This window comes from Calonectris borealis, chromosome 1 (assembly GCF_964195595.1).
Source record: "Calonectris borealis chromosome 1, bCalBor7.hap1.2, whole genome shotgun sequence".
NCBI classification, from domain to species: domain Eukaryota; kingdom Metazoa; phylum Chordata; class Aves; order Procellariiformes; family Procellariidae; genus Calonectris; species Calonectris borealis.
In genome coordinates this window covers 205,160,654-205,186,866 of record NC_134312.1, presented here as the reverse complement: position 1 = coordinate 205,186,866, position 26,213 = coordinate 205,160,654, and the positions used below count along the sequence as shown (strand labels likewise).

The 26,213-nt window shown below is 41.7% G+C and overlaps 1 protein-coding gene across 1 annotated transcript; it reads right to left on the bottom strand.

The window, feature by feature from the left end:
- On the bottom strand, positions 1 to 26,213 carry MMP7 (matrix metallopeptidase 7). The gene is made up of 6 exons (XM_075143522.1): positions 26,115 to 26,213; positions 25,372 to 25,595; positions 25,119 to 25,267; positions 23,374 to 23,499; positions 22,680 to 22,841; positions 1 to 296 (listed from the first exon to the last, which is right to left on the bottom strand). Exons 1-6 carry the CDS (start codon positions 26,211 to 26,213, stop codon positions 1 to 3), a joined length of 1,056 nt encoding a protein of 351 aa, XP_074999623.1.

The window sequence follows — 26,213 nt, the reverse complement described above, 5'->3', positions numbered from 1 at the left end:
TCAGCGCGGGCCGGGGCCGGCGGCGCGGCCTGATGCGGGCGAAGTCGCCCGCGGTACGGCCTCAGCCCACTCCTCCGCGGGGGATGCCCTGCCGGGGCCCCGCTCTCTGCCGCCGGGGCCCCGCTCTCTGCCGCCGGGGCCCCGCTCTCTGCCGCCGGGGCCCCGCTCTCTGCCGCCGGGGCCCCGCTCTCTGCCGCCGGGGCCCCGCTCTCTGCCGCCGGGGCCCCGCTCTCTGCCGCCGGGGCCCCGCTCTCTGCCGCCGGGGCCCCGCTCTCTGCCGCCGGTTTTACAGCAGGCTGGGCGGCAAAGCGTTGTGGTGTTCGTAGGGAGGGACTAGTAAGTGGAGGGAAGCCCGTGCTTCGCAACGTGCACAGGGAGTGATACCCGCGGAGCGCTCTGGTGGGTCCGTGAGCACCCGTGGAAACGGGGGTCACGCACTAGGCGAGCTGCCTGCAAACAACGCTGGCAATTATTAATGTAAGCCAGCACATTTTCTGAACACCAATTTAGTATCTCCCACCAGAGCCTCAACAGTGAGGATTTATTCTCCTTGTTAGTAACATCTGTCTGAATAGTATCTGGTTATTAATGTTCTCCATTTGCAGCTCACAGCGCACGTCTTCCTAAGAGCTTGCTACAGGCTGTAGCTGTTGTACTGTTCGCAGTCCGTTTAAATGGTGCCGACTATCATACAGTCTGGTTGTGTTTTATGCTGTTAAGTCACCAGAGCTAATGCCGTAGAGGTAATCTGGAATTTTCCCATGTACTTGGAAAATTGTGAAACCAACTACGAAGGTGATAGGGAAAAGTGAAAGGTAACAACCATGTTCAGTTCTTTCAAATTTTTCTTGTGTACTTCGAACATGAAGTTGATGTTAGAAATTTATTTTTCAAAGGGAATTTATTGATATGTTCTTAAGAGTAAAAACAACTTGAAAATTATTTATCAAAGGAAGGAAAACTACGCACTGCTACAAATTGCTTTCTAATAAGTTAGAGAGAAATACTTTTAGTGTGGATAATTGTAGGATCATCATCAAAGCCGCAGTAGAATATTTAACACATATTACTACATTTATGTTCACTGCAGCACAATGATGTTTCCATGTCAAGCAATGCATCTGAGCCAGAGAGGGAAAGTGGCCTGAGAGGGAAAGTGGCTGTGAAACTGTACTTGGGTACTGTGTGAAACCTAGTTCCCTCCCCTAATGACAGAATTGCATTTGCTCTGTAAGTCTCAGCAAGCAAGTAGTAAACTAAAATGCTAAATAAAGATTTTGATTTTTTTTTGTTCTAGCCTAATTAGGCCCCATAGTTTGCATTCATTGAAAATAGGTGCGTGTGTTACGCTTCTGGCATTTTCTTATGCCTTTGTTCTACATTGCTTCCTGTGCGGTTCTCATCACTAAGGTACCTGAAGACCAACGTGCATCTTTTTCCTGTGAATTTTCTGAGATGATCCTCCAAAGCTTTTCTTTATGATGGCAGTAGGAGTAATATCTGCAGCTAGCCTAACTCCAGTAAAGCTTAGAAATACTAGTAATCCATATGTTACTAAGTATAAGGGCCTCTGTTTGGTTATAGAGGCAAAGCTTATAGTGAGAAAGAATATTTTTATTAACATATATTTAGAGGATAAAGATATTAATTATGTAAGTCATACAATCATTAAGGTTGGAAAAGACCTCCAAGATCATCAAGTCCAAAAGTCCTTCAGCTCTTTCACAACTCCTGTGAACACCAGGCTTAGAACGGCCTGGAAGCAATTTATTTTGGAACAGCCTAATTAACATTGCTCAACTTGTGTATCTGCACGAAAAGAGTAGTTAAGATACATGGAACAAAGAGAAGTCGTAGGCTTGTGAGAGCTAGCTACGCAACTCCTGTAGAAGTGATGAGTTAGCAGGAACTGAGACGTGTTGCAAAATAGTACAGGCTCTTTACTGTGTAAAGGCAGAGGTGTTGGAAGGACTTGTGTTGATTGTTTTGGCATGATCTTGTTCCATTTGGTGTTTATTGTTCTGTGGGAGGTGAATTTCTGACAATGTATCTGGAGGTGGCTGGGAGTTGTTCGTATGCTGAGAAGGAAACATTCTGGGAAAATTTAGTGGAAGTGATCATCTCCTTTTGGTACATGGTGTAATTAATGATTTACCATATAGATTCCCACATAAAAATAGGATTGGTGAGGGTTTTTTTTCTTTTTTCCTAATTTTGTATGCGATATTCAGTGTCAGGGAGCAGCAAGAATGGGGCTACCCCATGGTGCGGATGAGCTGGAGGCTGAGGGTGACCACAGGAGCTCACCAACCAGGGCACAGTCCCACAGGACCTGAGCAGGGCGGGATGGTGATAGTGGCAGGGTCCAGCAGCAGTCCCGGACAAGTCAAAGTGATGAGCCGATGCAGGGAGTCCAGCTGGGAGGCAACAGCAGGAGATTGCTCAGAGACAAGGCTATGGCATAGGTCCAATGTCAATCCAGGGGACAGGATATAAGGCTACCACCTTTGTCAATCTGGAGTCCCTCAAGGAAAACCAGTCACTAAGTCAGGGCAGCTGGAGACCAGGCTGGGGACAGGCACAGCTATGGTGCAGCTCAGGCAGGGACTGAAGGCTCAGGTCAGAGTTGAAACAGAGCTCCGGGATGAATGAGCAGAGGGCATGTGGATGGAGGTCCCAGGTGAGGTTGGTCAGGGCTTATTATTATCAGTTAAGGCTGACTAGCGCACTCATGACCCTGACATTCTAGCAGTTCATTCAAAGGTACAATCTGACCTCTTAGAGGAATGTCCTTGATTGGTGAAAGTTGTTCTTATGTTGGTGAGGTAGATGTATAACTGCTAGGACATTCGCACAAGTATTAAAATGAAAGTCCCGCAATGGAATTGTCAAAATCCATGGATCTTAAACATGAGCATCTCAGATCCATTTTGTCCATGAGACATTAAAATGGCTTTGTGGAGATGGTGCAGGTGAAACCAAACAGCTCCAGAGCAGGGTTAACTCACAAAGATAATCAATAAAAACCAGAAACACTCAGTTGGAACAAAGAAAACTCTTTTTATTCCACAGCTCCAGGGCAGGGTTAACTCAAAAAGGTGATCAACAAAAACCAGAAACACCCAGCTGGAACAAGGAAAACTCTTTTTATTCACATCTGAAACCTGATCCTCAGGAAAGACCTACAAAGGCAAACCTGGGAACCAGAACTACAAATTCCACTCAGCACTGAAAACTGTGGACTCAGTATTTACTCAGTAAAAGTTTTATGACTGCTGTAGTTTTCCGTACATCTCATCAACTATTAACCCATTGTCGTTCCACATAAATTCATTTCTATAAGCCTGTCATCTCTCCTAGTTGACATACTTCATCAGCTATCTTCCTCTCTTAAGGTGTTTGAGGAATATTAATTTAGTATAGAATAGTTCTAAACTATTAGTATAGAATATTCCAAACTATTAGTATAGTTTAGAATAACAGTCATTCCCAGCCTGTACTTAGGTGTCTGCTACGTATGGATCCAACTTGTAAAAGAGTTTTTATTCCCCACCCCAAAATGTCTTATTCCAAGCACAATAGAAGACACTTGTTTTACAGATCATGTCATTTTTATATTCTTAGACATCAGAGTTAAAGCAACACTGCTAGCTAACAGCACAGTATTTCTAATCAGGAAAAGACAGGAACATGCAACATGTTTTGCTGAAATACTGGCAAGGGTAGCTTTAGTTCATGCTTCTTGGCAACGAGTTCTAAATTATATTAGCACTACCAGGGTTAGCCATATTTTGTTAAGCAGCAGTGCCCACATGAAGCATCAGCACCCTATGAATGAATACTGGCATTTCCTTGAGCTCAGTATTGACCCAGAAGTGAACAAATGTAATGAAAATCAACCATAATTCAAGTATGTCAGTCAGAAAGATCTGTATACATGGTGGTTTGAAAAGCCTTTAACTCTATGAACTTTCTATTCCTGGGCAGCTTTAAATTTTCCAATCTATACAATAGATTTTTTATCACTGTATTGTACTCGCTGTAAGTGTGAACCTCCTGATGACTTTTCTGTTCTACAAACTCTACTATACTAGCTCCTATAGTAAATTCTGTACTAAGACTGCATAATGTTGTATTTCTGTGGATGCTGTGCCTGGCACATAGTTTTGCATGCAGGTCCTGAGGCATGCACCCTTTCAACCAGGGATCTGGTAAAGCATAGAGCCTGCTACGGAGGGTGCTCGGGAGTCTGGGGTATGTATGGTCAGGAATGTGGGAAGCATACCTGCTTAGTGCTGCTTTTTCGTGTTGTCTTGCACTCTGATGAGTAAGAAACTGACTGCAACAACTACCTGCTTCTCATATAGTGGTAGTGGTTGTCAGAGGAAAAAACTTCCAGTCATAATTGACCTGATTTGAACAGGTAATTTAAATGGTAAAAATAGAGTGCTTTCCTCTTATACAGCAGTTTTTCCACACAGCTCAAAATGCTTTGTGAAAATTAAGTGTAGCGGTCTTTTTGACTCTTCAGTTTCCAGTGAAAGTGCACAGATACTTTAGTGAGTGGGAGTTTAAGATGCTCAGCAAGATAGCTAACTTCTGGCTGTTGTGCTGTGACAGAAAGAGGAGGCTGTTGGCTGAGTGCAATGCAGCCACCTTACAGAGGTGACACCACAAATGTTCGTAATGCTGTAAACCAGGAAATAGTAAAAAAAAACCAAACCAAACAACAAAAAAACCTAATTGGAACTTCAGGTGAATTTCAGTGATCCAGAAGTGAGTAGTTGATTTTGCAGCCTGACCAGTTTGACGGGATGACGAAACAACTATTCTGACAAAATCCATTACAGGACCTTAATGGCACAGCCCTTGGTGCAGCCGTCTATCGGTTTCACACTGTCCTGGACCAGGGAGATTTATGTATTTGGCATGGACAATGTTGCTTCCTTCAGCATTTGGCAGGTACCACTTGGGCATATCTGTCCTAGTGCTGATTAAGGCTAACCCCAGCTGGCTTCTGCAGTCTGATTCAGACTTGGGTATAGATGTATGTCTATGCAGACAGAAGGAGAGGGAGCTCATAGCAATAGATATGAACACAGCTGCAGTCTGCTATATTACATCAGATCTTGATTTTCAGAAGTAATTCTCAGTAGTGGAAAAACTTCTCCCTGTTACAGAACATTCTCTGAGATGAACCTGGAAATACACTTTTTTAAAAGATGAAAATGCAAATATTCATGCAAATGTAATTGCATCAGAGGAATGAATTTACCACTTACTCAAACACATCAGCCAGGGTACTTGGCACTAGTGGTTGGTTGAGATAATATTCTGCACTGCATGGCATTCCTTAATATTAAAAACTAAAAGTCTTGTCTTTATGAAATATTGTGTTTATGAGATCTTCTGTTAATCAAAACAGAGATTGTTAATAGTGACCTCATTTTTAAAGAAGAAAAAACTGCAAAAATAAACACAGTTCTAGAAAGTTACGAACATCTTTATGCCTAATTAGCCAGAAGCAATGCAGTTTGTAAAAAACCCTACGTTATCGTAAGAATAGGATTTTAAAAGGGAATGTCTAAAATTCAGTCTGAGTCTTGGACCCTCAGGTTAGAGTGCTTTCTATGCAAAAAGTAAGGAAAAAGACCTTAAGCATCCTTAACTAAGTCTCCCTAAGTTGAAGCAGAAGACTAAACGCTGAGCACATCTGAAAACCAAAGCTTTAATGAATAAACCGAAAATCAGTCAAACTTGCTCTTTGCTGAATGCATTTCATAATTTGAGAAATTCTAGTAAGTCGCAGTCTCCTGCTCACATGGAAGTGTGAGGTCTATGTGGAAGTTCTCTTGTTTCCCCTCCGAGGTAGACTCATTTACAGTATATTCTGAAAATGGGAAAGGATAGGGAATATGAAAAAATGGGAAGGATAGGGAATACGACACATTTGATTGTACTGAGATATGTTTGAGTGGACCAAAAAAATTCTATGTAAAGACTTTAAAAAATATGGAATAAAAACCTCCGGAAGTGTTGTTTCTTCTTGTCAGTAGGACGGGGTAAATTTTACTCTGCGTTGTCTGGATTAAATCCAGGATGACTTTTATAGATGTCATTGGAGGCTTTGTGGACTTACACTGATGAGAATGGGAGATGAGTTTGTCCGTCTCTGTTTTGTTCAGATGGTTTCTACTTGATACTCCCATGAAATAGAATGAGTTTCTTTTCTCCTTGTAGACTAATCTCCTGATACAGGTATCATAGAGTCATGGAATGGTTTGGGTTGGAAGGGACCTTTAAAGGCCATCTAGTCCAACCCCCCTGCCGAGGGCAGGGACACCTTCTGCTGGGTCAGGTTGCTCAGAGTACACTTGTAGCTAAACCTTTAGGAACTGTATTTCCAATCACACCTTCTGAGCAATTGGCCTTATTCCCTCGCAGGATTTACTGTTGTACGATATTTGACAAGAGCCTAATATATGCAAATGCTTTTCCTTCTAGTTCCTGGAAGTGGAATTCTGGAAGCATAAAACACTGGCTTAGCTACTTTGGCAAAACTGAGATTCTACCATGATTTGGGGAAGTTACCAAGATACTATTAAGATACCAGTATTGTCTTACCATCATTGGCTTAGACTGATGATTTTCTGAGAATCTGAGGGTTTTAAAAATCTATATAATGAAATGTTGGGGAAAAAATCTTTAGTAACAGAGTCTGCTCTGGATTTGATGCACTATATGGTAATTTTACAATCGCTAAATTCAGAATAGCATCCATACGCATCTTTATGTGAATCTATAGGGAATTCCATGGCTAATGGATGTTTTCTAGGAGAAAACAGGCCAGGGGGTGAAATGTTTTCCTTGGATGCCTCTGGTGAAAATGCCCAGAGACCGAGTGTAGAACATCCCAGTTGCGCACTTGACAACAAATGACCTCGTTGGTGAGGTCTGCTTGGAGCCCGTGTACCGCAGGCTGACCTCTGCCTCCTGCCTCATCCCCCTGAGCCAAGGAGATGGCTCTTGGCTCACACCCCTCGTGTTTTCATACTGCTCTGTGATTGGCTGGCTTCCATGTTTTGAAAGCATCATACACACATGATCTCAGAGCAGCCTCTGAGGGGCTCCCCACTTCCTTCCCATAAGGAGGATACAGGAACACTTTCTGTATGTCTATAGAGAAAGATACTTCTATTTTTATCTATAGACATAAATAAAGATCTAGAAATTCAATGTAATAAGGACAATAAGGAAGAGGCCCAAAAGACCACACAAAGCAGAAGAACCAGCCAATGGTTCACGAATCAGAAAATTGTATTTCAAGGTGAGTTTCAGAGGGAGAGGGCGGGTGGCGCGGAGCTCCCCTTGTCCACGGCTGTGGGGAGCCTCCAGCTGCCTGTGGGACCATGGCGCGGTGCAGACTGGGGCTGTGTGTGCTTCCTTGTCCTGAGGTCAATGGCTTTGTCGACAGCTGCAGAAATCTCTCTCTGAGTGGCTGCGGAGGGAGGGGCCGGGAGTGCGCCATGGTCTGGTCCTGTCCCTGTCTGGGCTGGCGGCTGCAAAAAGCAGGATAAAAACCAAAGGGAGCAGCCACCCTGGCTCACCGTGGGCAACCCCTGCCCAGGGCTCTGCCAGACTCTTGATGCCTTAACTTAGTGTTCCTGTAGACAGGAGCGAATCTCTCTGGCTGTGTGGCCGAGGAGGGGAGAGCGCCATGGTCTGGTCCTGTCCTCGTGTGAGCCTCCGGCTCTGGAAGACAAAGGAGGAGCAGCCGCCATCTGTCGCGCCACGGGCAAGCCCTGCCTCCCTGCCCGGGCCCAGCAGCCCTGCCCTCTCCTCCCTGCCCTCCTCCCCGCCCTCTCGCCTCAGCCCTCGCTCACCCGCCTGCTCGCCTCCAGTCTGGGCCGGCTCACCGCGCAGCCCTTCCTCTAGCCGTCCCGGGCGGCCGTGCCAGCAACCCCCTGTGACAGGGCCACCACCAACGTTCTGCCCGCTGTGACACGGCCACCACATCACCAGGGGGAGCCAGGGCTGATGGAAGGCCCAGCACAGTACAACATTTCTTTTAAAAAACAGCTACCTTAAAAAAAAACCACTTAAAGCACTCAAAAATTCCAGAATTGAGGTTGTCTCTGCCAAGCCTGGCTTGTTGCACCTTATCTTCACTGCCATCCCTGTCTCTTCTGTTCAGGCTTCTCCTTTCACTCCCAAACACCTCCCAAACTTAGTATTCCTTCTGCCAACTCCTCATGTGATCTGAGCTTCCATTTACCTGGTACCTGCCAGGCATTACCGTTGACCAGCCTCCAGCTAATTCCAGTCTCCCCTGGACCAGTCTTCTCTGAATTTGGTGTATCTTGGCCCAGCTGATATTCTTTTGCCTTTCTCCATTGCCAACATCCCTTATTTGATAACAGCTTACATACATCAATCTTCCTCCCTGCTCTTCCCAGGCCTTGCTCTTCTACTTTCTGTATTTAAATCAGGTTTCTCCATTCCTTGGGCTCAGAAGAACAAATGCTGAAAGCATGGAAAAGAAAGGTTCCTTGCCTTCATGCAGTGCAGACTCAGCTCTATGAACTCTCTAAGCTCATCTGGGCCTAAGGCTTTGATGATGAAACGTGAATTGAAACTTTGATTATCATAAGGCCGGTAAAAGTTCTACTTTTGATATAAAGGATGCATCTGCTAAACAGTTTTCAAGTCCCAAGTGTTTGTGGATGATAGTTTTGCAAAAAAAAGGCTCACGAATTTAATTCATCCTTGGTAAAATGAGGAATATGCTTTCTCCTCAGAGACCAAAGATCTGTTTTGAGTCGCTTCTTTCAGCAAAGCTTTTGTCAGGCACACGTTGTGGAACATCTCCATCCAAAGCTTTGCCAAAGGAATGGGTTACTGCACAGAGTATCTTTGTGTAGCTGTCCTCCTTAGCAACAGCCAGGGCTGTCAGGTTCTGTAGACTAAGCTTGATGCTGTCCTTTGGCCATAATCATCAGAATCATAGAATCACGGAATGATTTAGGTTGGAACAGACCTTTAAGATCATCGAGTCCAACCGTAAACCTAACACTGCCAAGTCCACCACTAAACCATGTCCCTGAGTGGCGCATCTACACATCTTTTAAATACCTGCAGGGATGGTGACTCAACCACTTCCCTGGGCAGCCTGTTCCAATGCTTGGTAACCTTTTTGGTGAAGCAATATTTCCTAATATCCAACCTAAACCTCCCTTGGCACAACTTGAGGCCATTTCCTCTCGTCCTATCGCTTGTTACTTGGCAGAAGAGACCAACACCCACCTCGCTACAACCTCCCTTCAGGTAGTTGTAGAGAGCGATAAGGTCTCCCCTGAGCCTCCTTTTCTCCAGACTAAACAGTCCCGGTTCCCCGGGAGACTTGTTCTCTAGACCTTTCACCAGCTTCATTGTTCTTCTTTGGACACATGAGGTAGGGAGGCAGAGCTTCATCGCTTCATCTTATCGCTGCGTGTTATTGGCTGTCTGAGAAAATTATTTAGCTCAGAGAAAATTATTTAGCTCTGAGAAAATTCTGCTACATTTTATCTTTTAGACAAGAAAAACATCCTGAAATAAATCACTTGGTTAGAGAACCTGACAACTGGTATCATAGATTGTTCTAGGGCTCTGAACCTCAGGTTTCTGTTCCCATTTTGGGAGCACGGCTAACAGGTGGCCATTTGACCTCCAGCTGAAAGAAATGACAAGAAAAGTGAGAGCCTCAGGCGTATTGTTGGCTTTACTCCATGGTTTTCTAATAAAAATTAATGTGCAAAGAGTTGATTTAGTTACAACCCTCTGTACCTGAGAAAACCCTTGATTTCTTGTGTTAGTTCCAGAATATACAACATAAGAAAATGCTTGATCGCATTACAATATCCATGTTTCCTTCTAAACCATACACAGCTAAACAGTTTTCAACACTATAAAAGAAAGACGAGAACAAGCTGAAATGGGAAAAGAAATCAGAATGCAAGTAGTCATACTTTCATTTTTAAAAATGTCCCTGATCATCCTGTAATACAGCCTGAGTTGGGCATTGCTCAGAAAGCATCACAGACGTTACTACGTCGGTCAACAGTGATTTGCACTGTAAAGCTTTTGGATGATTTTCTGCATAATTCCAAGTTGCTGTTCGGGGGAAATGCGTGCAATGTTTGCGATACACCTGCAAACCGGGTGTACATGCCAGGAGAAGTTCATTGTATATAGGACAGGTTGCATTTTATTCATAACTAGTTGATTAATTGAAGAGTATCATTCAGTGAACCTGAGATGAATATGAATTTGTGTCATGCTCCACGAGGAGTTTCAGGTAAATGAAGACTGAGGATGTAGTGTTATCTTACGGAAGGAAGGGATCTGACTTGTAGTTCGGCTGTGGAGACTCTGCTTGCCATCTCGTCACCTATTTATGAGTGAGATCTTTCTTAGAAAATGAGATCTCCAGGTTAAGGTTCTGTCTTTAGTGAATGCAGGACTCGGATCAAACCCCCGGGCCACAGTTTCCCACATGCAGTTTCCAACCGCTTGCACATACCTACTTTGCCATTCCGCAAATCCAGCCCTTTCTTACGTTGAGAGAATCAGAAAGGTTTTTAAACTGAAAAACACGTATAGATGTCATTGGAGGCTTTGTGGACTTACACTGATGAGAATGGGAGATGAGTTTGTCCGTCTCTGTTTTGTTCAGATGGTTTCTACTTGGTACTCCCATGAAATAGAATGAGTTTCTTTTCTCCTTGTAGACTAATCTCCTGATACAGGTATCATAGAGTCATGGAATGGTTTGGGTTGGAAGGGACCTTTAAAGGCCATCTAGTCCAACCCCCCTGCCGAGGGCAGGGACACCTTCTGCTGGGTCAGGTTGCTCAGAGTACACTTGTAGCTAAACCTTTAGGAACTGTATTTCCAATCACACCTTCTGAGCAATTGGCCTTATTCCCTCGCAGGATTTACTGTTGTACGATATTTGACAAGAGCCTAATATATGCAAATGCTTTTCCTTCTAGTTCCTGGAAGTGGAATTCTGGACCAGAAGTATTTTTGTGTTGAATAGGGCAGGGAGTCCATCCTGCCTTTGGAAGGGGCATCGGAAAGGTATGTATGGAAATAGAGAGGTCCCAAAAAACAACTTTTAAAATCATGTTGTTTTGATGCAATTCAAGCAGATGCCAAGAGGAGTCTTTTGTTAAAGGAGGGACTGTAGCAGGGAAGCGTGTAGCCAGATGGAGTGACTCTGGTAGCAAGGGGTGTCCATTGCTGGAAGTGTCGTGATTTTCTTATCGACCTGTTTGTTTGCCTTTGCATTATTACAGCATCATCAGACCAAAAGCGCCTGAGTCCTAATTCTGGCCTTTGCAGGTCATGTGTGACTGCTGCTGTTGCAAGGAGTATATTTGCTCAGAAGGGTTTTTAAACTGAAATACATGTATATTTTTAACTTGAAAATGGTGAAAAAATGAAACTTTGAGTCAAGTTGTAACTTTTAATGTAATTTCAGCTTTGGAAGAAATGAAGTTATTTGTATTTTAGCTGTAGTGGTGATTATTTTGTTGTTTATAGAAACCTTCATCTTATACAACTAAGTTCAATGATGGAAGATGCTAAGAACTTTGGCCCTAGTCTAACAAGATATTTCCTCTTAAAATATTTGCATGATCTTTTTGAAGTTTTGTAGGGATGATGTACGTGCTTAAAATTAAGCACGTGCTTAAATTCTTTGCTAAACATGAGGATTTCTACAGGAAGAGTTGAAATGGTCCGTGTGGATTTCTTACCATAGTGTTATCCTGACAGACACATAACAGGTTTAATTAAGCCTTCTGCCGTTCATTTCTGGATCCTTTCTTTCTTAAAGAGAATAAATAGGACTGAATAATGAACTTTATGCTTTAAAATAGCCTTATGGAAGTCAAATGCGTTCAGGAGTGATATCTGCGGAAAAGCTTGGGGAAAAAAATACACACCTTGTCTCCTGGAACTCCCCTTCCACACAAAGCATGCAGCATGTCTTCAGAAATGGTCTCCTGACACTGTCTACAGTGACTTCTCTATAATAGCATAAGACCAGCTAAGAGCTCTGGTAGACTTGCTCTGTGTGCTTCTGTCCCTTTAGTTCTGCTTTTGAAGCTGTCTGAGAATGGCAGTAAGTTTCTATTTTTCCATTGCTACCTCGGCATTTAAAGACCAGCTGCCTTGCCCCTGTATTAGATCACTTGAGGAGCAGACGAAACCCAGTTCTTTCCTGTTGACAAAAGCAAATGCTTTCTTTCCTTGAAGAAAAGAGGAGAATGGGTAGATTCTGTTATTCATCTTCTCTCCGCTGCCTTGAATCAGTATTTTGTCATTTCCAAATGGGATTATGGCCTCAAGTTGCGCCAAGGGAGGTTTAGATTGGACATTAGGAGAAATTTCTTTACTGAAAGAGTGATCAGGCCTTGGAACAGGCTGCCCAGGGAAGTGGTGGAGTCACCATCCCTGCAAGTATTTAAAAGACGTGTAGATGAGGCCCTGATGCTAAGGCTGCAGATGGATATTTTGTTGCAGTGCTACTTAGACTGTCTTGGTCTAAACTCCTTCCCTTTTTTCCATCCCAAGCTCTTCCATACAGCTTCTCCTTAAACTACCTGATGCACAGCCAATAAATCATCCTTGTTCAGTGTACCTACCGATGACGAAGGCATGCACATTCTGCCTAGTCACCTAGACCTGAAGTGAGACTTACTCGCAGCCCAGAAGCTTACCTTTATTTGCTGTTGTGTCATATATGCTCCTAAACATGTGACAAACAAGCCTTGGACACATGTCCATAACCTGTGTACATATATGGCCCTGGGGAAAATATTTACATAAAAGAGGGAGTAAAAGAGACTAGAAAAGGAAGAGACACTGGAAAAACTGTCCGGACCCAAAATCTCCAGCTGATTTAAATGATCTTTTTATCAGACTTGAAAAGAAACCTGCTTTACAAAGACCTTGTAAGAAAGACAGTAAACTAGCATATGAAATTATCCCAAAAATACTTGGGAGCAAACTCAACTGAGTATTTTAAAGTGACATAGATCCAAGGCATATACAAAAGTTGTTCATATTTGATGGGAAAGGGATGCAATTCAAATGTTTATTTTTATAGCATCACAGTTGCCTTATCTGATTTAAATAAAATCGTTGCTGCAATAAATTTAAATAAAAACTGCATCCGTTGAGGTAATAAGAATAATTAAAATTGCTTATTTTAAAGTTATAATACAATCATACCATTCATTTTCAAAGCAGTCATATATTATCTTCTGATGTAACATTTAGAGTTTGTTTACAGAAATTACATGGTATACAGAGAAAGATGGAGAGACCCCTATCAGATAGATTATTTTTTGGAGAGTACATGTGTTTTTTCCATATGAGTGACTAAAATCTCTCATCTCATCTTTTTAGGAGACATTCTATTTGAAAAGAATAACAAATCCTCATGTCAGTTGTTTTGTACATTGTACAAACTGTTCGCAACCCTATCCAATAAGCTTGCTTTTCAGTCCTTTTGCTTCCTATAAAAATGTTTGCAGATTAGTAAAATATGTAATTGTTTCTGTTTTTAAATAGCCAAGCTTTCTAGATCAGTTACAAAGAATTCTTGTCTTCAGACTTTATTAATTTAGAGCCTAGCACTCTGTGACAATGCATTGTAATGAAGACAGTGTTCTTCAGTCTACTTCAGTGAGTCAGGACTACCAAGTTTTATTCCTTTTTTTTGATTTTAATGTTGTTTAGTATCCTGAAATACGATGGGTTTTCTACTACATTGCATATATGTTCTTATTTATTCTTTTCTCTGTTGATGAAAAACAGTATACCTCTGAAGGGATTGTGGCTCAAGGATAAGTCCATGCTGAAGAAGGTACACCTTGAAGCATCTGTGGCTATGCATGAGTGCACATCAGCTTGTGAATGCACACTCCAGTTGGGAAAGATTTAGGGATCTCTAATTTATATCATATGACACCTGCAATTATATTTGAAGTAATTACAAAAATGGTATTTTTTCTATTTTATAGACATAGCCTAGAAGTAAAGTATCTACAGGGAATAACATTACATTCACTGTTTGTACCTCTCTGATAGCACAAATTACCAGAATTAGAAATACCTTTCTTACATTAGGCATAGGCATTTTGAAAATGGGCTATAATAAAAGGTTTACAAGTTTCAGTGTTTGAATTATAATGGCTGCAAAGACAATATTTCTGCTACAACTCTTTAAATTACTGCTTGAAATGGGAATAGGTACTTAAGGTTTGATTTATAAAACTGCTATTTACTTTTATGCAGGTTTTTTGCATAGTTTACTTGGTAAAAGAAAACTTTGATTCATGCCCAAACTGGGTACATTGGTGTTTAATGCAACCTGCTTTTTGGCACCACCTTACTTTGCTCCTAGATATCTCTGCTTTGAGTGCAAAGCTCCATCTAGAGAAAGCCCATAGTAATGCCACAGATCCCTTTCACCCTGACATGGCCTTTAGGGCAGGATGGTGTCCCTAGACAGTGATTCTGAAAAGGACTTAGAAGTCTTGGTAGATAACTAGTTGCACATGATCTTCCAGTGTGAGGCAGTAACTAAAATGTTTAATGCACTCCTTATGTAAATATATAAGGATGTCTGAGAAAGGAGCAGGAGGCGTTGATGGGGCTTTTCTGGTTTTTTCACCCTTTTATTTGACATTATAAATGACTGCTGGAATATATCAATTTCTGGGGCCTATAGGTTAAAAAGGATTTTGATGAATGGGAGAGGACTTACCAGATTGAGTAGAAAACTGGAATGTTTATTAAAAATAAAATTTGTTTTGTTTAGTGCAACAAAAGGTGAGCTCTAGAGTGAAGGGAGAGAAACCATCAACAACATCAACTCCTGGGAAAGACTCGGGACACTGGTGACTCACTGTAACACTCCCCTGAGACTGGCGCCAAGGACTGTAGGATGCAGAGGGGCTGGGGAAGCGTGGGCACAACAGCAGAGAAAGGGGTAAATAGTAGGAAGTGTGCTAATAATTTTGGCTATATCATTATTGAGACTTTTTCTGTATTAGTACTCTTTTTTTTCTTCCCTCTGCCTTCTCCCCTTTTTTTCTGCAATACTTACATCTGGAATAATAGTAATTCTTTGATTAAACTGCTAAGTTAAGAATTCCTGGCTTTGCAGACAAGGTGTTTCCTTTTGCCTATAGCACGATTTGCAATGTTAGCAAAACTGGGTAGATGTAGATTGATCCTTCCTTTGGTATTCAACAAGATAGTGAGCCACCATTTGCCACCGTGCCCTCGTGTTTAATAGCTGTTAGGCTACATAAATATGTCTAAACATTTCAGAATCCATATATGAATTTGGGTCTCCACAGTCAATGAATATCCTATGTTAGTGAATTACACAACTGAGTTACTTGCTGTGTAAAAAAAGTACATCCTTCTTCATTTAAAATCTCCCATAACAGAGCAGTACTTTATGAGTTACAAGAAAAAATTAATATCTTTTACTACACTCAGTATATCAGCTCTGTCAGATGCCTTCATGTGGCCCGGCTGAAGACCTCTAGTGTTTCTGTTTTTCTGATGTGAATGGGCTTCCATATTTTCATATAACCCTGAGCATCCTGCTGCTTTTCTCTATGCTTCTTGTTTTATTGTCTGTGAACTTTATTTTTAGGGCTGACAGAAAACAGTAACAATTTCCACCCCCAAATAATTTTCCTCAGTCTTTTCCAACAAACAGTGGTTATCTGTAGTTCTCTGGCTTGTGGTGGTTCCCGCTGTAACAATAATCAAAACAGATAATATTTTCTGTAGTCCTTTTCTAACATTTTTACCTTTATAGATAAATCCAAAATAATTCCATTGACATCAGTGGAGCCACTTCAGATTGACATTGCTGAAACTGAAAACGTAATTATGATACCATTAAGAACATCCTGTTTGAGGTGGGTTTTGTTGAAGGTATGATTTTATAAAAACAGAAAAAAAAAAGAATCTTCAAATTGGATGACATTTCCAGTTAACATTGGAAAAGCCAAGAGGACGGAACTGTGACAGGCCATAGTTCATACGTATGCAGCTCATCAGTTCTTTCCCATCATATATCTGTGAGCTTTTTATCTGTGGCAGCTTTAATATACATTGCTAAGGCTGGAATTGCTGCTGCTGCTGTCATTAAATTTATTCTCCAGAGATCTTATTCCTCTGTTAATACCAGGTATTGCTGGCCCTCATTTAGAGTGTGTAGCAATTAAGCCCCATTATAGAATTAAAAGCTGAAGCTTTGTGTGAAGCTTTGTGTGAAGCCAAGTTCCTGCACAGAGCTGGGGTGGGAGCTCAGCTGCCTGATGGCAGGGTTTTCCCTGGATCTGAATGCATCACAGGCGACAGGGTGCCAAGGGCAGTACCCTTGTTTTTCTTAGGAACAGCAGCCAGTAAAGGGAAATATATATTTTTATTATTCATCTGAGAAGGAAAAAGGGCCCTGGATGGAACTGTATATAAATGAGAAAGAAAACTGAGAAATATTCAGAAAGCAGTGAGATAGATAGTTATTAAATAGCCAGATGAAGATAGGGTTGGCAAAATAACCTTGTAAAAGAAGTGTAAGAGAGCGCACTTGGGCAGATTGCAAAGCTTGGAAAAGCAGGTTGGATTTAAGGACATATCCTATAGAAAGGAAAAAAAAAGTCAAATATAAGAATGGCTATACTGGATCAAAAAAATACCTGTGTAGCTCAGTGTTTGGTCTCCCATAAGGACTACCTAGACAAGAATATAATAATAGGACAAACATGCAGTAGTAATTCCCAAGAAAAACATACTAGCTTTTAGTAATTTGTAGGTCAGGAAGTCCATGAGGTAGGGACTCACGAGGAATCATTTAATGGATTTTTTTTCTCCATGAATTTGTCCAGACAGTATTTGAACCATATAAACTTTAAGTACTCAGATTATAAAATAAAAGGAATTTCCTCAAGAATGATGGCCCTTTTGGAAGTGAAGGGTCACGAATATTACAGCACCAGGAGTGGATTCTCATGTGGTGAAATTAGACAAGCTCCACTGAATGTCACTGTTAACACTGTGTGCAGAAATACCTCACTACAAAATGAAACAAAGCTCTGGGAGCATGTACTGTTCATGGCATGACCTCTATTTTTTATTTCTGTGATCTCAGACATGGAGATATAGAAAATGAAGAGTTACAGGCTGCTGTATAAACTTTAGAGCTGGACTTAGGTCATTTCATGTGTTGGAGGACCATTTTCCTGTAGCTGAGAACTTGAAACAAAAGTGTATTTCTTACCGTGAGATGTTTTATTTAGTACTCTTTGTCCACCCTTGCAATGTCAAAACGGCCATCTCACTTAATTCCTGATACACTGTCTGTATTTTTTTACTATTGTTTCTCTTTTTGGTAGGCTGTTCATTGGGGAAATGAATAAATTAAAAGATAAATGAAAGTGTCTTTATGCCCAGTATAACCTTCTTCCTGGCTTTCTTTGTATAATTAAATGTTTCCATTTCCAGGATTCTAGAGGAAACTAATCACAAGGACATCATGTCACACATTTCACAGAGAAGCTCTGGATTAAAGATGATTCTCCCTTGTTGGGTAGGAGAAATGATAGACTGAAAGAAAGGACTGAGGTTGTGTTTGAATGTGCATTGCCCCAGCACAGCCAAACACTGTTACAATCACCAAGGAGAAGAGGAGAAAATACGGACACAGTAATTAAAAAAAATCTAAAAATATCTAAAAAGAAGGAGGGATGTTATGTAAAAAGATTAATGTGAAAGGAAAAAGCAGTGACTTAAGAGTAGAAAAGGGGAATTATAAGTCCCCCCTGCTCACCTTGAAACGGTGTGTATTTAAACTGTAGAAATTGCTAGTGCTTTGAGTAAAATGCTGTTTCTACTGTATTTGGCAAAGGCAGATGAGGAGAGATGAGGACTCTTCCTGCAGTATTTCTGATGGCTCAGGAAACGACAACCTTCGTCACTTTTTTTTATGTCTTCGGATATACAAACTGTTTCAAAATCTTATAAAATAATAAATACTTAAAATCTGGATAATGAAAAAAGGCTAGAGCATAGCACTGGGCTTTTATTCAGAAGAATAACCTGTGATACAGTTTCAATTTATACTAATCAAATCTAATCCGTACATACATCTATATGGACAGATAAATTTATATAAGACAATTATATTTAAAAACACTTCTTAAAAGAATGAAAAATTAATGCATGGTACAATTAAAATGATCCAAATGTGTATTTTGCCTTAAACTTTTATTAGACAGCAGATGAAGTAGAATCAATAGTGTAGTGTGAATTAAAACTAGAATTTTCCTACCGGTCCTGTGCACCTCTTGTGCACAATTCTATCACGCGTATATCGACTTTGCCCTCTTAGAATATCACTCCGTGTTTGATGGAGTAGACTCAGGATACCTGAATGACTGGGTGAGTCCCAATAATAGCAGCTCTAGGGTAGTAACCATGACTTTTTTAGAACAGGAGTAAAGCTTGTCCTTTATATGCGGATGGTCAAAGGACCCATCAGAAATGTTAACACATTTGAGAGTTCATTTGCTGCTCGTTGTACTATCTGGAGCAGAAAAGCTGCATTTAAATATATTTTTATTTAAAAGAACAGTAGTACAAGCAAACAAAAATCCAAAGCCCTACCAAAACAAAATACTACGTGATTACCCATTTTTTCCTCTGGATGGAAGAGGCAGGAGCAGATGCTATTTAAGTGACATAATGCACTTCGATATCCTCAAATATGTACTAGAGAGAGCATGTAAAAACTTACACAGAATGCAGTAGAATAAAGTGAAGATGGAAGAGGCAGCAGCACCCTTGCTAAATTTGCTCTTGTCCCTAATTTCTTCTAATGGTGGGATGTATAGTAGTAACTACTGTGGGCTTGTGGACAGGTAAGATGCACTTTACAATGGGGTGTAAAGCCACTGCAGTTTGCCGAGCTGTACCGCTAGATGGAGGCAGATATTGCATAGTTCACATCTAGTAAGCAGGGTGAGGTGTGCCGGTGGCAGCCGTTTTCCCCAATGGAAAGGTCCTGTATACGAGTGGAAGCACAAGAGGAGCTCGGCAAGAGGTAAGATGCTGCTGACAGCTCATCAGTGGTACCTTTGCCCTCTCTGAGGACAAAAATCCTGGCTCCTACTTTATTTCACATGCTGTGGAGATGCTAGCTGAGTGCTACTGCCTCTCGGAGATACCTCCTTCAAGACACCTCACTACCTCACTCCCACCTTGTGTTGGCCCCGCTGCAGGCCAGTCAGCTCATGTGCTCGTTAGAAGCTGTTTCCAGATGTGTCCCATTGTCAGGATAGTCTTACTACGAATACACCTCTGGAATTTTATCCCATTCATCTCAGTTCATATGGAAATTAATTGTACACTAGAAAACAGATCTGCTACTTTCAGTCAAGTATTTGTTCTGATGCCTTCCTCATTTGTCAGTACGGTGCCTCGTCCAGCATGGTGCATGGCTTGTCCCATGCGTCCTTAGGAATGGTTGTTTCTGCACAGTCTTTCCTCTGATGATGTCTGTCTTTTAGTCTGTTTTCTGTTTAAGAAGCACTAGCGAGTGACTTGAGCTCAGTAAAGAGCATGGCGTGTCTCTGTTTTGTGCTATGTTCCCTGTGGGGACTTTGGCCAAGAGAACAGGGTACTTTCTGTCAACATTGCATCTTTCCAGGACCCCTCAGGTCGGCCCATGATGGTTGAGCATCACCAGGCCGTGGAGCTCACTAGTCCTATTCTTCATAGTCTTTAATGGAGTCTGGGATCTGACCCTCTATTCTGGGACTTCCTGTTTTTCTCATGCCTCAAGGCACCCGTGCTCTCAGAATCATACCCACTTAGCGCTAGCTACTTCATCTTTGAGCTTAATGTGGAAGAAATGCCTAGTAACTGATGGGAGTGTTTTCAAACTTCTGTCTTACCAGAGGTGAGAAACCTTTCTGAGAGGGAAGAACTTGAAGGAACCATGCTTCATACCCTATCCTTACATATCCTTGACATTCTGGATGTCTCAGCCAGCGACTTATTTCAGCCATCCCACCATCTGATGCCGCTTCTTGCAGCAGATACTAGGTTAGATGGACTGGACTAACAGGAATTCTTTGTGGAATAAACTGCTGTCCATCTGGCAGGTCAGGACCTCTAATTCTCTCTCCTCCCCTCTTTAGCTGGTTGCTCCCTCTCCTTATGGAGGAGGTAGCTGTAGGGTTGCTGTGTTGCCATTGCTGGAGGCACTTCCAAGGCAATAACAGAGCAGTGGCGATCCCATGGATGGTGAAGATCCTTTTTCTGCTGCGGTTCCTCGAAAGTAAAGTGTCAGCTAGGAAGGGAATGATTAGAAGAGGTCAGAAGGAAAGCATGAAAAGGTAGTTTTTCAATGTGACAGGGAGGAATTGACCTTCATTCCTTACTTGTTTCACATCCCTTCCAGCTCCAGGGAGCCAGGAGGAGCAAACCCCAGAGATCAGTTGGGTCCCAGAAACTTGACTGGGAATTAGGCCTACCTTGGGAAGTGTAGTAGTGTTTAGATGCTACCCTAGGAAATGTATATGTCTGGTGGCTGTGAGAGCAGGACATGAGTCTTCTGAGTACAGATAGGTTAAAATTACCTCTCCTCCTTTCCACCCGGCCCTTGAATTGCAAAAGATGACACCACTTTCTTGTGCCTCACGTTGCCCATCAGCAGACTTCATTCTCTCAGGTGTCCTGCACCAAACCTGGGGCTGGGCAAAACTTTTTCCCAGTTGTTATGTGGACTCAGAGCCCTTGCATCACCAGGCAGCAGCTCTTGAACTGGAAAAGGCTTTTGGGTAAAGTCTGGGAAATGCTGTCAAGCTTTTGAGAGACTAGAACTTTGTGCAGATTTGGCAAATGTGTTGAGGTAGAAGCAGCCTTCTCTCCTCATCAGGGAGCATAAAAAACTCCTAACAGAGAAAACATTGATCCCATAAGAGTTTATCCTGTTAAATATGCAAAAAAGCTCTAGTGTTTGTAGACCAGTGCCTGTGTGCAAAGTAAGCTATTCTCATCACATCCTTCCCAACCTCTCCAAGGACTGAGCCCAGTGGAGGCTTTCAAGTTTCTCAGGTGATGCTTTGCTCAGGGAGCCAGGAAGGCATAGCCATTTTCTCCTGGGATTGAGAGACATGGATGCATTTTCCCGTGTCATTTCAGCTCTTCAGTTATGGAGGAAGACAGGCATCCCACCCTGCAGGAGAGAGCAGCTCAGGCCCTCTGGACAACTGACCAGCTCCAGCAACCAGGAGGTGATCCTAGTTTTTCTAGGGTTATGCCTGTCTGTGCTTGTTTTTGTTTTCTGGCAATGTGGGATTAGTGTTCCAAAGGAGAGAAGGAGAATTCCTGTTTGGTTGGTTTTTTAAATTTCAAAATACCCAAGAGTTGTTTGAATATCACAATGGAAATCCTAGTCCACTACTTCTTAAACCTGCTTCTCTGGCAAGCCGGGGAGGGCACAAAGTTGAAAAGCTCTTCCCTTTAGGAAAGCATCCCAGCCCGTGCTGAAGGAAGCAGTGTGGAGACCTTGTCCTCTATGTGTGAGCCGATTGGGAAGCACACTGTGATTCTGAGGAGGCAGCAGGAGGTACTGTGAAGGGCCAGGACATGCATGGGAACTGAAAGCAAGCCAGGAACAGGGTTTGTGACTCCAGCAGTAAGTGCACATAGGCTCTTTAGGTACCTGTTCCTCTATTTGGAAGGATATTTGTCTGTCTATCACACATGCAGGAGTTATTTAATCCCCCAGTGAAATGTGAGAAAAAAAAAAAACATTAGACAACAGAGTGTACAAGTTTGGGGTTTTTTTTAATTGTTAAGTGAAATTGTATAAAGTGCAAATAAATCAATATAAAAAATCAGGGAAAGAAAGTGCAGTCCAGGAGTTTAGCACTTTAATTAGCTAGAGGATTAAAATTGTTTTGGAACACCAGAAAAACCAGATGCGAATTCTTTGGTCTTTTTGAAGCACTTTCTTCAAGAGTTTGACGACTTTCTCCCTGTGGGAAAGAAGCACAAAATATAGAGACTGTACTGGAAATGGACAATGGAGACAACTGTGTTTTATTCCTAGTGTTCCTCTAGCACGCTCTGAGCAAGGTGGTGCCTAAAGAAAAGCAAACCTGGCAAAGTTTACCCTGTGGGGTCAATTCTGGTTATGTTCCACTCCTACTGCTGAATAGTTTCTGCCTTCACTGAACTGTCCCATTGACTTGGTAAGTGGCACAGTATCTCTCATTTCCCTGCCGGTAGTCCCACTCAGTGAAACAGCTCATTCGCAGAGCAAGGTCCACAGGATTTGTTTGGCAATATGTGGGTGTGCAGGAAGACAGTGTGCCAGACCGCTGCACTGCTGCTCCGTCACCTCTTGGTTGCAGTGGGGACACACTACAGAAGGAACATAGTGGACGGAGTATACAGGAATGTGTTTTTCCCAAGTTTGTTCCCCTTCTTTCTTTTCGGTAATTTGATGAGGCCCTTGCAATCAGGGAGAGTAGTGAAACCTGTTCCCCAGTAGATTTTATCTTGAAAATAAAATCTCATCATGAATTTACCGTATAACTTCTGAATTCCTCGCTTATCGTCCTCTGAAAGTCTGAAGGTTGCTGGGTTCACATATGAGTAGATAGGGTACATCAGAGCTTCACGGACATTTGAATGAGCAAGTCCCAAAGAATGGCCAAATTCGTGAGCAGCAACAAGAAACAAATTAACTTCTGCAGCACAGAAGCATAGAAAAGTATGTTAAAGGTATGGAATTTCTTTTTAGCATACAAAGAACCAAAGTAGCAGGAGAATTTACATCTTTCATTCCCTTGGAATGAAACCTCGGAGTTTTGATCAGTTATTACTGAACTTTCTTATGTAACTATAATATTTTAATAAAAACATTACCGATCCCTTGCATACGCATCTAGAGACCTTGAGTCTCTTTCCAACTCTGCTTTTAGTCAACCTTCTTCCTACAAGCAAGTCATTTTACCTTTTCATAATTTATGTAGAAAGCAGAGGCTCATAGTCCTTGTTTAGCCTGTGAAAAGTGCTTTAAAATATGGACAGAACAGGCATTATGTAGCTGCTAATGATAATGAAGCACAAGTACTTTGAAAGGTAGTTGAAAAGAACTGAAATGTTGGTACTGAAATGGTACCGAAGCATGAAGAGTTATGGAAAGCATTTCCTATGGCTGTGTTCTTCTAACATATACAATATTCGCCTTTCCCCTTCATACACACATGTGGGTTTTACCTCGATTGGACTCTGACCACCTTTCATCATCATCAAAATGAGCATCTCCACCAAGCCCTTCTCCAGGTGCAAACGCATGAGCTAGTGTGTTACCTCTTCCGTCAAAAGGATATCCATCACCATGCTCTGCATTTGAAAAGAAATAAATGTCATCAGATGGCATCAGCTGTAATGTTTAAATTCAGCAAATTGAAGCACGTTGCTTGTTTGTGCTAGTTTTGTTCATTACCAATCCTTAAAAAAAAATCCTACGATAGCAGCAAGGTTGTAAAAATGAGGAGCAAGGCTTAGGAAACAATCTCACAATTCATAACAAGTTCAAAACTTGTATTTGATAATTCAGGCTGCTGCATGTTTCAGAAAGAGCTGAACATTTTTTCTGAGCCTTTGTCAGAAATGTGTTTCTGAGGCAGCAATCAGGTATTATTTCAGAATAACTACTTGATGCTTGACAACGTTATAAGCACCTGAATGTTTTCAATATTGAAAGTACTGGGCAACATTACTTGTAGCCATTCTCACTTCTACTGATTTTAGTGGAAGACAATGGTTTGGGATAGATAACCATGTTCCTGAAGGGCTAAGTTCATTTGTCCCCAGCCTTGGAGTATGGTCTATTACCTACTTCTATCACAGTGCATGTGGAACGTTACCATTTCCTACCTTGAGTGCAAGAGCTGACAGGATGGTATGTTTGTACCAGCTCTGAAAATTTTCCCCTACCCCTTAGTGAGCTTCTGACTTGATTGAGGAGTATTTGGGCACTCAAATGCCATTTTGTGTCCTTTCCCTCAGACCAGGTGGATGGTCGAGGCAGAAGAGACCTAGTCCTAGTGCATGACGAGGGCTTAAAACCCATTCCAGCTTGCAGGATCCTTTCTCACTTTGACTGGCACATTAGTTGACTCTTCATGGCAACATAATATGCTTCCCATCAGTGAAGCATGAGCTTGGGACACTTTAGTGGTTATATGCCGTCATCTACTTGTAAGGCAGGTGTCTGATCTTCACTTACAGCCAATGGAGATCTAGCAAATATGGTCAATGGATCTAGAGAACAAGTCAGCTAACCTTAAAGTAGGCATTTAGTTTGGCTAAGTTGAGTCAGTTTAGGTGCCAGGCACAAGTTGTGGCTACATCCATGTATTAGTCTGGATCACAAGTGAGCTTCTGAAGTGACTCTACTGATCCGCATTTACCATACTTTGGCTTGCACCTTGGTGCAATTTTGGAGTGCACCAATGGTATTCCTTCTGGAAGAAAATCAGCTAGAAGATACTCTCTATGGCCAAACCTAATGCACCCCAGCTGCCAAAGACTGTTTAGTCCAGGGAACCAGACTAGATCTAGACCAAAGTAAACCTGCCTGAACCTGCCTGAATCCAGCCTGTGGAGGCTGGATCTTCAGAACCGGCTGGTTTGCTCTACAGATCTGTTCCCATTACTTTGCACTATTTGTCAAGGCAGACAGAGCCTTGAACATCTAAATTTAGGTGTCTCATTCTGGAGCTGAATTCTCCCTCCATTTCACAGCTGTAACCCTGCAAGGATTTTCTAATGGTTTCATAGGAGGAAAACTGAATCATAACATACAAGTTTGGTGGCATGATAAAGAGAAGATAAAATTTATGCAGACTTCAGAATAATTCCAAACTCTTTGTTCTTTCTTAAAGCTGAGGCTATAAAAATGCATGCTTTGAGTCAAATATAGACCATTGCATTTTAAAAATGACAGGTATTCTCACCACGATGCGCAAATCCAATCACAATGTCTGCATGTCCCTTGAATACTCTTCGGAACTGCAGTGGAGTCACATCACTCCATACCATAAAAGCCCTTCTAATTGCATCATCCACTTTCTTTGGGGGTAGATCAGGTGTATAATTGAAAATTCTGGGAGCAGAAGGAAACAGATTAATGTCATTTAGGGTATGAAGGAAACCCACATAGTTAAATACGAAGCAACCCCTTCCCCAAAAACCTGAAACATCACTAACTTGTAAGTCAAATGTGTCTTTTTCCATCTTGGACTTCCAGGAAATGTTTTGTAGTCTGCTATATCGGGGACTCCACATCTGGGCTGTTTCATGGTTTCTTCTGTTTCTGCATTTAATTTTCCAGTTACAGTCAGGTGGAAAAACCTCTGCATTTCTTTAATCCTGTCTTCTAAGCTTAGGCTTTGTGTTTTTGTAAAAAGTGGAAAGTATTTATCAAGATATGCCTGGAAGAAGAAAAGGAAAATAAAAATTAATATCTGTGATCTTTTAGTGACTGCATGTTACATTTGATTGAATTGTTTCATCGTCCTGCAGTCATGGCTAGTTTCAGATGTATTTTTTCTTCCCATTTCAGTTTAGCAAGTGCTGTTTTTCTCTGTAGTATAGATTAGCATATATAAAAAGCATTGCAATAGCAGCGAAACACTGTAAGCAAGAAATCCTTTTAAATAAACACAATTTACTGAGCATTCAAATCCGCAGCCTTCCAATGTAGTCTACATAATATTTTTTAGATGTTTTAAAAATGACATGCTCCCCTTTATTTACCAGTTGGAACTTGGTCCCTTTTGTAAGTTATCTAACTAGTCAGCAAGTTTAAATTGTTTTATGTCACCTCTGCAAAAACTGTTGTGGTAATGTAAGATAAGAAGATAATATAAACCGATAGAAAAGGAATGTAGAAACTGAATCAAAAACCAGGTTATTCATAATGCAGTTACATTGTCCCTCTGGTAACATACCTTTACATTCTCAAAGGCTGTGTTGCCCCATGATTCTCGTGCTGGAAAAGCAAGACTCTCAGGTAGGAGGATGGCAGCACAAAGTAGGAGGTATTGCAT